Source organism: Bos taurus, chromosome 8 (assembly GCF_002263795.3).
Source record: "Bos taurus isolate L1 Dominette 01449 registration number 42190680 breed Hereford chromosome 8, ARS-UCD2.0, whole genome shotgun sequence".
Lineage (NCBI taxonomy): Eukaryota > Metazoa > Chordata > Mammalia > Artiodactyla > Bovidae > Bos > Bos taurus.
The window spans coordinates 102,505,144-102,517,261 of NC_037335.1; the positions used below are offsets into that span (position 1 = coordinate 102,505,144).

General features: G+C 40.8%; 1 protein-coding gene across 2 annotated transcripts; it reads right to left on the reverse strand.

The window, feature by feature from the left end:
* Positions 1-891: 891 nt before the first annotated feature.
* CDC26 (cell division cycle 26) lies at positions 892-12,082 on the reverse strand. Of its 2 annotated transcripts, none has more exons than XM_005210559.5 (4): positions 11,893-12,082; positions 6,193-6,302; positions 5,610-5,703; positions 892-1,309 (listed from the first exon to the last, which is right to left on the reverse strand). In XM_005210559.5, the coding sequence occupies exons 3-4, from the start codon at positions 5,691-5,693 to the stop codon at positions 1,133-1,135; spliced, it is 261 nt and encodes an 86-aa protein (XP_005210616.1). In that variant the 5' UTR covers positions 5,694-5,703; positions 6,193-6,302; positions 11,893-12,082; the 3' UTR covers positions 892-1,132.
* Between the last annotated feature and the right edge of the window lie 36 nt (positions 12,083-12,118).

Here is a 12,118-nt window from a genome sequence, read left to right on the forward strand (position 1 = left end):
AAAGAATGGAAAGTCCCAGATAAAAGTGGAAGAATAAAACTATTGTAAGAATGGTAGGGAAGACGTGACTACATATCTTCTTCTCTTCCTGCCTCCCACACTGTGATTACCCAGACGTAAACTACCCCAGAAAGGCTGGGTAAAATCCTGCTAGTGGGTCTCTACAGAACTGCTGACTCCAGAGGTTCTTTTCTACTATAGTTGGCAGTTCCCAGTAGTTGAATTAAACAGTGAAAACAACAGGACATAATTCTAGTCTCTGAGCTTCCTCCCAGATTGACTCATTAGGAAAACTCTCAGGCAGTTTGAGAAAGAAGGAAAACTGAGATGGTTGGAGTGCTAATACTCCACTGCCTATCCTCTCAAACTAGTTACAAAGCCATTCTATAAAGATTCTGGAAATCCACAGCTTGATCGGGTTAATACAAAATCGTGAGATTCTAATCTCCATGAGGGCAGGGATCTCGATTTGTTCACTGCTGTTAATAAGTGCCTAGAATGGTACCTGGCACATAGGAGGCACTCAAGAAATACTTGTCAAATAAATGAACTAAGTGAAAATCAGTTACAGGGATCAACTGGATGTGTCCTGTGTTTGCTGTGTAGTTGCTAAGTTGTGTCCAACTCTTTGCAACCCCATGGACCGTATCCCACCAGGCTCCTCTGTCCATGGGATTTCCCAGGCAAAAATACCGGGGTAGGTTGCCATTCTTCAGGGGATCTTACTGACCCAGGCATCAAACTCTCGTCTCCTGCGATGGCAGGAGGATTCTTTTTACCACTGAGCCACCTGGGAAAGCCCATTCTGTGCATAGGGTCTTTTAATAAAGTTGAGAAGAATGATGTAGCAATTTAATGGTGCTATTATATTTCATTAAGGATGTCACACACTTTCCCAAAAATATATTTATTTTTAAAAACAAAAATCAAGTCAAATTTTTCAGAGACAAACCAGAGTTTGAATTTCAGCTTTCAGAGTGAAAGTTAAGCATCCGTAATCACGCAGAAGTATTTCTCTGCAGGAGGTAAAACATTCTGTCTGACTGTGAACACTCCATTCTCTAAATCTTGTTTGTGTTTCTGCCATCATTGTACTCCACTCCAGGGCTCTGGCACGCAAGATAATCCACTTCTAAAACTCAAAATTTCCAAATTGAGATGAACGATTGTTGGGCTTTGGTTGGGGTTTATAACCAATTCGATCATTAATCATTTGTTCCCGGCTCTTGGGATCACTGCTGAGTCCAATGGCACCTTCTCCATCACTGCCTCCTACAATGTCCACATCTTCCTTTTGTTTCTTACGGGTCTGAAAGTTTAGATGTTTTAGTGTTAAGGCAATACTCTATTCATTAATAAACATTTATTTAGCACCTACCATGTATTAGGCATTAGGGTAAAGGATAGGGTTTGGGATTACACAACAATAAGCTGAAATCCTAGGTTTAGATGGTTAGGGGTCCGAGAGGATATAAGAGGATACAGTGATAAAAGATGTAAGCCCTACCTTCCAGGATGTCACAGTCTAAAAGGGAAATAGACCATTAAAATAGAAGATGAATCAGGGCTATGACAGAGCAAAGTCCACACAATAGACGGAGATTAAAGTGACTGGTATAACAATAACCACCAGAAATTAACAGATGACACCATGAGATTAAATGTAACACAAGAATAGAAAGTTTTGTGCTATCTTATCATGAGGTCTGTCTGACTTGGGGAATTCATTTTTGTTTTCAGATAAAAGGTTTGGCTCCAGCCACAAGTTACTACAGAATTCACAGTCAATGTCTCAGTTTGATCACTTTCAAACATCCCACAACTACCCTACCTGAGAGTTCCTTATTAGAAGAATGGCTCCACTACACCAATCCCAATCCCTGGAATCACTGCTGTTCTTCACCACTTACTGCTATTCTTCACCACTGCTGATCTGGGAGCCTTTAAATGCCAGCATCAAAGTATATAGTGCATCAGTGAGGTATTTATATATATACATATACACACACACACATATATATATAAACATAATGGCCTCCTGAGTTACTCTCTAGGTCATACTACCTAACATAACATTAGAAAAGCTCTCCCTAAACACCTTTGTGAAGACAAGTTCTAAAAGGCACAGGATGATATATCATTTTATAAGCTGTGAGAAACTCAGAATATCCAAGTAAAATGAAATCATTTAAAAGGCTTCCAACTGTGAACAACTGCTGACTGTTTCAAAATCCAGAATCAGCAAAATGTAATTAAACTAATTTTAGTAACAAATAAAATACCAGTTTTCTGTTCCATTTTAGCACAGGACAAAAACTATTCCTCCCTCCAAAGTTGCTCTAAAAAACAAGTGAAACCCTCTAAATAACTGTAGTAAAAAGATGAAAAACAACAACAAAAATATCAAGGCATAAATTTATATCTAGGAATAAATTTGACCAAGGAGGTAAAAAGACCTGTACACTTAAAAATGAGACATTGTTGAAAGAAAAGGAAGACACAAAGAAATGAAAAGGTATTCTATGCTCATGGATAGGACAGTTAAAATGTCTATACTCCCTAAAGCTATCTACAGATTCAATGCAATCCCCATCAAAATCCCAACAACATTTTTCACAGCAATAAAACAAAAATTCCTAAAATTTGTATAGGACCACAGAAGACCCCGAGGAGCCAAAGCAATCTTGAAAAAAGAGAACAAGGCTGGAGGTATCACATTCCCTGATTTCAAATTATACTACAAAGCCGCAGTAATCAAAACAGCATGGTATTGGCAGAAAAAGAGACACAGGTCAATGGAACAGAACTAAGAGCCCAGAAATAAACCTGCACATATACAGATAATTGACTTACAACAAAGTAGCAAAGAACATACAATGGAGAAAGGACAGTCTCTTAAATAAATGCTGTTGAGAAAATTGAACAGCCAATGCAAGAGAATGAAGCTAGACCACTATTTTGCACCATACACAAAAATTAACTCAAAATGGATTAAAGACTTTATTATAAGACCTCCTGAAACAATAAAACTCTCCTAGAAGAAAACATAGGTGGTATGCTATTTGAATCAGTCTTATCAGTCTTTCTGAGTATTGTTTCCTCAGGCAAGGGAAACAAAAGAAAAATAAACAAATGGGACTATATCAAACTAAAAACCTTTGGCACAGCAAAAGAAACCATAAACAAAATGAGAAGACAGGATACTAAATGGGAGAAAATAGCTGCAAATAATTTATCTGATAAGGGATTAATACCCCAGATATATAAAACTCTCATACAACTCAACAACAAAAAAACAGAGGACCCAAGAATCTGAATAGACATTTTTCCAAAGAAGACAAACGGATGATCAAGAGGTATAAGAAAAGATATTCAACATCACTAATTACTAGAGAAATGCAAATCAAAACGACAATGTGATATCATCTCATGCTCATTATAATGGCCATTATCAAAAAGACAAGAAATAACAGGTGTTAGAGAGGACGTGGAGAAAAGGAAAGCACACATTCTGAGAATGTAAACTGGTACAGCCACTAAGGAAAACAGAATGGAGATTTCTCAAAAAGTTAAGAGCAGAACTACCATATGATCCAGCAATTCCACTCCTGGGTATATATCCAAAGAAAATGAAAACACTATTTCAAAAAGAGTTCACCACCATGTTCATCACAGTATCATTCACAATAGCCAACATATGGAAATAACCTCAGTGCCTCATGACAGACGAATGGATAACACAGATGTGGTGTATCTATATCTATATAGATATACCATACAATACTACTCAGTCATAAGAATTAACTCAATTAAAAAAAAAACTCAATGGGGAGCTGACTCTGCAAGGTCAAATTTCAGTATGAGACTAACACTTTATATAATAAGACTTTTTACAACTGAAGTTTAAACCATAAGGGACATTTCAGGGGAAGAGCACAGAGTGTTTATTGACACTGAAATTAAAGATAACTCGTCAGGAGAAGATAAAGTGGAGAGATGACCAAGGACCAGATCAAAAGGGCCTTTTATGTCATCCTAAGGAATTTGTACTTTATTCCAAAAGCCAGTAAAGAATTTAAGTCTTACTGATTGACATCTAATACCGTATGGTAAGGCTATGCTTAAAAAATACATATTGAACTCCTACTAGATGCTGGGAACTCAACAGTGGAGAAGACAGGCATGATTTTTACAATCAGCATTCCTAATGTAAATGATTTTACAATAAACAAATCATTGTAAATTATAATAAGTGCTATGAAATAAAAGAATACAGTGTTCTTAGAGACCCTAATGAGATGGAGAGAGCACGGGTAGGAATGAAAACACCGAAGCTGGACAGGGTCAGAAGAGGCCTCTCAGACTGAGGAGGTCACATTCAAACTGAGACATGAAGAAAGAGGAAAGACTCCAGGCAGAGGAAAATAACATGTGCAAAGGCCACGAGTTATAAACAGTTTGGCATGTTCAAGGACAAAGGAAAACCAATGTGCCTAGGGTACAGAGGGCAAGGCAAGAGTGGCAGAAGATGAAACCAGAGAGGGGCCAGAACATACAAAAACTTGGAGGCATGACAAGGAACTGAGGCTTTATTCCAGGTTCAGGAAACCACTGAGGATTTTTAAGCATGAGAATAACATGAGCTGAAATTTTTTAAAGATCACTCTATATAGATACCTAATGGAGAAAGGATTGAAGACACAATAATGGACGTGGAGAGACAACTTGGATGCTGCTCAAATTGTGCAGTGAGATAATGGTTATTGGAATAGGGTTCTAATGGTGGAGATAAAAAAGGTATGGGTAGATACTAGAAATATTCTGGAGGTAGAACCAAAGGATTTATGGAAAAATTGAATATAAACGGTGAGGGAAAGGGAGAACTTAAGATTGTCTCTCAGGATTATGGTGTGAGCAAAGATATAGATACTGACATAGTAGAGTATACTGAGGTAGAAATGGTTCGAGGAAGAAATCAAGAGTTTTTTGTTTTAACATATTAAGTTTAGTACACTGAATAATGACCTCCAAAGCTATCAGGCCCTAATCTCTGGATCCTGTAATTATTGCCTTGTATGTGAAAATGGTCTTTGTAGATGTGATTCAATTAAGGATGTTGCAATGGGGACATGTCCCTGGAATATGTGGGTGGGCCCTTAATGCCAATGCATGTATCTTGTAAGAGAGGGCAGAGGGAGACTTGACAGGCAGAAAAGATAATGTGATTACAGACAGAGACACCGGACTGATGTGGCCACAAGTCAAGGAATGCCAGCAGCCACCAGAAGCTGCAACAGTCAAGGAACAGGACTGTCCCCTACGGTCGCTGGAGGGAGCACAGTCCTGCTGACATCTTGATTTTGGATCAGTGATACTGGTTTCAGATTGCTTGCCTGCAGAACTGTGAAAGCCTAAATTTCTGTTGTTTGAAACCACCAAGTTTGTGGAAATTCATTACAGCAGACACAGGAAGCTAATACATTATGTTTAAGATGCCTGTCAAGCATCCAAATAGAGATTTCAAACAAGCTGTTGGTATGAGAATCTGGAGTTCAAAAGTTAAGGGTTACTGTTTTAAATATTCCTAAGGGTTTGAAAGTTGTACTCACCTCCAGGTCCTTTCGAATGCTCTCAAACTCCTCAATATCATCAAGTTTCAGCTCTAGGCGGGTTGGTTTTCGTCGCAGCATCATGAAATCAATACTAAAGGGCAGATGCAGTAAACTATTAGCTGTTAAAAATGATAGAAAGGAGAAAAAATTGTAAGGCATAAATCTTAGCTACAAACATAAGACCAGTTTGTAAGCATGCATACTAAAACAAATGGTGATACAAAAGACTCATCTGAAATCACACACTGGCTTCTAAGTCCTTAGGGATATAATTATCATGATGCAGATCCACAACTCTATAATTCCAAAAATCTCTTTCTTCCAGAATTTAAAATAGCAAGCTGCCTATAAAATAGAATTCTAGGCATCAATCACTTTAATCTCATGTCCATTCCCAGATAATTATTCTAGCTAAGAGAATAAAGCTAAAATATCACAATTTTAATTCAGTATAGTTAGTAGGAGAATATACAAGTCAATAGATTTGACCAACACTATGTGGGAATTGTGAGAGACTTATGATCACTCCTGAATGCTAAAATTAGTTTGCGAAATCGTATGAAAACTCCTTCTAACTCACCAGTTCACAGGGTTATCCTAAAGGTCTGAATAGGTCCTCAATGGATAGGTCGTTCATTCAACCAACACTTCCTGTGCTCCAGCTACTGAGTTAAAAGGCATAGTCACAGTCTGTGGGGAAAACAAACGTAAAGAGAAAACCTCAGTATCCTGTAGGAAGAACTTTGATGAGGGTAATGTAATGACATCACAAAGGCACCCCATCCAGTGGGGTGAACAGGGATGTGGAGGAGATGATGTCTAAGTTGATTTTTGATGGACAAGCAGAAAAGGGGGATTAAGGGCATCCCAGGCAGAGAGAATAAGTATACACAGAGGCTCAAGAGAACACTCTGGAATCTGAAAGGTAATGCTTATGCTAAAAAAGAAAAAAAAGCTTTTTTTTTTTTTTTCTTTTAGAAGAAAATAAAACTCCTCAGTTGAGTTTAAAACCTGTTGATGGCATCATCTTCATATCCTCACCGTATCCAGTAGAGATCATCTATAATAACCGTTAGTAGATGCTTTGTTGAATAAACTGAGAGATCCAAACCAAAAAGAAAAGGAAATGAAGTTTTCTTGAGCACTGTGCCACACTCTTCTTTTTACATTCTCAGGTTTACTCTAACAGAGAAATACCATGATGCTGGCAAAATTACCCCTATTTGGATAAAGCTAGCTCAGATAAAGTCTTAGCTGCTCAGTTGGATTAATAAATGTCAGCCTCCTGGGAAATTCCCTGACAATCCAGTGGTTAGGACTCTGTGTGTCCACTGCAGTGGGCACCAGTTTGATCCCTGGTTGGGGAACTAAGATCCACATGCCTCGAGAAAGGGAAAAAAAAAAAGTCACCCTCCTATAAAAATTGTACATAGGCCACAGGGAGAGGATTACATGAGAAGCATGTAAGTGAAAGCTCCTTTAAAATATGCATAGGCCCCTCTCGCCTTCTCTGATGGCCCACACTATCTGGAGTGTGTTTCTCGTTAAATAAATCCACTTCTTACCAAGCAAAAAACAAACAAACAAAAACCAAAAATACATGTAGAGATATAAATTGTTAATACATGTATCTAGGATATAGACAGGACTTTGAAATACACAAGGAAGAAATGTCTCCTCCTCCCACGAAGGTTGGGACAGACACAAGTAATGTGTCTGTTTTATCAATACAAAACACGGGCACCTCACATTTCAAATTGCTTTGTACTAAATCAGATATTATCTTGATTCCAATGTAGAAAAAAAATAGAGGAGGCCAAAGTTCCAAGGGTGGAGAATGTTTAAAAAAAGAACTGAGACACATTTTAACCTTTCTGCAAACTGTAAAAAGCTCACCGCCAGGGATCAGTATAGAGTAACAGATAAAAGTGCCTGCTCTGGAGATGAGCGTGGCCTTGCCCACCAGAACAAGACCCAGTTTGCCCCACAGCCAGTTCCTCGCATCAGGAAGCCTGCACAAGCCTTTTATCCTCATCCATCAGAGGGCAGAAAGAATGAAAACCATAATCACAGGAAACTAACCAAACTGACCGCATGGACCACAACCTTGCCTAACTCAATGACTCTATGAGCCATGTGGTGTAGGGCCACCCAAGATGGACGGGCCATGGTGGAGAGTTCTGACAAAACATGGTCGACTGGAGAAGGGAATGGCAAGCCACTTCAGCACTACTGCCTTGAGAACCCCATGAACACTATGAAAAGGCAAAAAGATACAACACTGAAAGATGAACCGCCCAGGTTGGTAGGTGTCCAGTTGCTACTGGAGAAGAGTAGAGAAACAGCTCCAGAAGGAATGAAGAGGCTGACCCAAAGCAGAAATAACACGCAGTTGTGGACGTGTCTGGTGGTGAAAGTAAAGTCTGACGCTGTAAAGAAGAGTATTGCATAGGAACCTGGAATGTTAGGTCCATCAGTCAGTTCAGTTCAGTTGCTCAGTCATGTCTGACTCTGTGACCCCACGGACGTCAGCACGCCAGCCTTCCATCCATCACCAACACCCACAGCTTGCTCAAACTCATGTTCATTGAGTCAGTGATGCCATCCAACCATCTTATCCTCTGTCATCCCCTTCTCCTGCTGCCTTCAATCTTTCCCAGCATCAGAGTCTTTTCTAAGGAGTCAGTTCTTCGCATCAGTGCTCAAAGTACTGGAGCATCAGCCCTTCCAATGAATATTCAAGACTGATTTCCTTTAGGATTGACTGGTTTGATCTCCTTGAAGTCCAGAGTCCATGAATCAAGGTAAATTGGAAGTGGTCCAACAGGACATGGCAAGAGTGAGCATCGACATTTTAGGAATCAGTGAACTGAAATGAACTGGAACAGGCGAATTTAACTCAGATGACCACTATATCTATTACTATGGGCAAAAATCCCTTAGAAGAAGAAAATGGAGTAGCCCTCACAGTCAACAAGAGTCCAAAATGCAGCACTTGGGTGCAATTGCAAAAATGACAAAATGATTTCTGTTCGTTTCCAAGGTGAACCATTCAATATCACAATAATCCAGATCCATGTCCCAACCACTAATGCTGAAGAAGCTGAAGCTTAATGGTTCTATGAAGACCTACATGACCTTCTAGAACGAACATGCCTTGGATCACAGAAAAAACTAGAGAATTCCAGAAAAACATATACTTCTGCTTCATTGACTACACTAAAGCCTTTGACTGTGTAGATGATAACAAACTGTGGAAAATTCTGAAAGAGATGGGAATACCACACCACCTTACCTCCTCCTGAAAAACCCGTATGCAGGTTAAGAAGCAACAGTTAGAACTGGACATGGAACAACAGACTGGTTCAAAACTGAGAAGGGAGTACGTCAAGGCTGTATATTGTCACCCTGCTTATTTAACTTCTATGCAGAGTACATCATGAGAAATGCCGGGCTGGATGAAGCACAAGCTGGAATCAAGACTGCAGGAGAAATATCAATAATCTAAGACATGCAGATGACACTTATGGCAGAAAGTGAAGAGGAATTAAAGAGTCTCTTAATGAAGGTGATAGAGGAGAGTGAAAAGCTGGCTTAAAACTCAACATTCAAAAAATTAAGATCATGGCATCTGGCCCCATCACTTCATGGCAAATAGATGGGGAAACAATGGAAACAGTGACAGACTATTTTCTTGGGCTCCAAAATCACTGTGGATGGTGACTGCAGCCAGAAATTAAAAGACACTTGCTCCTTAGAAGAAAAGCAATGACAAACTTAGATAGCATATTAAAAAGCACACACATTACTTTGCCTACAATAGTTCATATAGCCAAAGTTAGTTTTTCCAGTAGTCATATACAGATGTGGGAGCTGGACAATAAAAAAGGCTGATCACTAAAGAATTGATGCCTTCAAACTGTGGTGCTGGAGAAGACTCTTGACAGCCCCTTGGACAGCAAGGAGATCAAACCAGTCAATCCTAGAGGAAATCAACCCTGAGTATTCATTGTAAGGACTGATGCTGAAGCTGAAGTTTCAATACTTTGGCCACCTGATGCAAAGAGCCAACTCATTAGAAAAGACCCTGATGCTGGGAAAGATTGAAGGCAGGAGAAGGGGATGACAGAGGATGACATGATTGGATGGCTTCACCAATTCAATGCACAGGAGTTTGACCAAACTCCAGGAGATGGTCAAGGACAGGGAAGCCTGGCATGCTACTGTCCAGAGGCTCGCAAAGAGCCTGACATGACTGAGCAACTGAACAACAATTGGAGGCAGCGATTCTAATTCCATCCCCACTGATTTTGGACAACTGGCTTCACCTTTTACTAGATCTTGGTTTCCTGCTCTGTATCTGTTGTTGTATGGATTAAATGTTGCATTGCAGTGTAAATTCCTGTAACAAAACCTGGCGTTTAGCAAACGCTCCATCAGTTCAGTTCAGTTCAGTTGCTCAGTTGTGTCCAACTCTTTGTGACCCCATGGACTGCAACATGCCAGGCTTTCCTGTCCATCACCAACTTCTGGAGCTTATTCAAACTCATGTCCATTGAGTCAGTGATGCCATCCAACCATCTTATCCTCTTTCGTCCCCTTTTCCTCCTGCCCTCAATCTTTCCCAGCATCAGGGTCTTTTCAGGTGAGTCAGTTCTTCGCATCAGGTGGCCAAAGTATTGGAGTTTCAGCTTCGGCATCAGTCCTTCAATGAATATTCAGGACTGATTTCCTTTAGGATGGACTGGCTGGATCTCCTTGCTCTCCAAGGGACTCTCAAGAGTCTTCTCCAACACTACAGTTCAAAAGCATCAATTCTTCAGCGCTCAGCTTTCTTTATAGTCCAACTGTCACATCCATACATGACTACTGGAAAAACCAAAGTTTTGACTAGATGGACCTTTGTTGGCAAAGTAATGTGTCTGGTTTTTTGATATGCTGTCTAGGTTTGTCATTGCTTTTCTTCTAAGGAGCAAGTGTCTTTTAATTTCATGGCTGTAGTCATCATCTGCAGTGATTTTGGAGCCCAGAAAAATAAAGTCTGTCACTCCATTGTTTCCCCATCTATGCTCCATGAAGTGATGGGGCCAGATGCCGTGATGTTAGTTTTCTGAATGTGGAGTTTTAAGCCAAGTTTTTCACTCTCCTCTTTCACTTTCATCAAGAGGCTCTTTAAGTCTTCTTCGCTTTCTGCCATAATGGTGGTGTCATCTGCCTATCTGAGGTTATTGATATTTCTCCCAGCAATCTTGATTCCAACTTGTGCTTCATACAGCCTGGCATTTTGCATGATGTACTCTGCATAAGTACATATATGTTAAATACATACATATATGTTAAAAGTACATATATAAATACATACATACATATATGTTAAAAACATACATATAAGTTAAATAAGCAGAGTGATAATATACAGCCTTTACTACTCCTTTCCCGATTTGGAACCAGTCTGTTGTTCCATGTCCAGTTCTAACTATTGTTTCTTGACTTGCATACACATTTCTCAGGAGGCAGGTCTGGTGGTCTAGTATTCCCATCTCTTCCAGAATTTTTCACAGTAAATAGCCATTATTATCGTAAAGAGGCCTAGGGGAGGGGAGGGGGCTCTTTCCAGCTCTGGAAACACCAATATTTTGTGAATCTCCACCGCCTACAAGGAGAAGGAATTGACAACCCACTCCGGTACTCTTGCCTGGAAAATCCCATGGACAGAGAAGCCTGGGAGGCTATAGTCCATGGGGTCGCAAAGAGTTGGACACGACTGAGCGACTTCACTTTCACTTTCACCCCCTACAAGGGGGCAAAAATCTTGTCTTGTCCACCTCTGATGCCCCAGCACCCAGGGCAGCAGGGTTGTGAAAAGTTGTTTGCTTGCAGTTTACCTGAGGCCTCACATTCATCATCTCACTCAGAATAAGATAGAAAGACCTGCTGGAGATAGCAAAAGCGGGGCGTGGCTCCTCCGCCTGGTCTTTATTTCACTTCGGCGCTAGAGGGCTCTTTGAACTTATTGTTTCACCACTGTCCAAATCCACCGAAAACCCACCCAGCTCAGAAGAAACTGCCAAGAGAACTTCCTGACAGCGGAGAACAGCACTCCTGCCGCAGCCCCCGGGCTGCACTAGAGGGTCCAGGGCGAGAGTTTCCATGGCAACATGGCCCTTGGCGCCAGGAGGACTTAGAGCCCCTGGCCGTGCCAGGAGCCGACAGCAGGCCCCGGAATCCCTCGATTCGCTCCCTGAGTTCAGTTTGCAGCCGCGCGATTCCCCGCACCTACCTCTTTTCAGGCCTGTTCAGTCCTTTTCCGGAACCTAGGCGCCCACCCCGAATCATCCGCTAAGCCAACTGGACTACACTTCCCACACTGCCTCTGAGTCTCTCTCTTCGCAGAACCTTGTCCTCCGCGTGCTTTTCTCGGAGGCTCTGCAGATCATATCTCTCAACTAGCCCAGACTCCCTGCTACTACGATTCCCATAATGCTCCACGCCTCCCAGGATGTTGC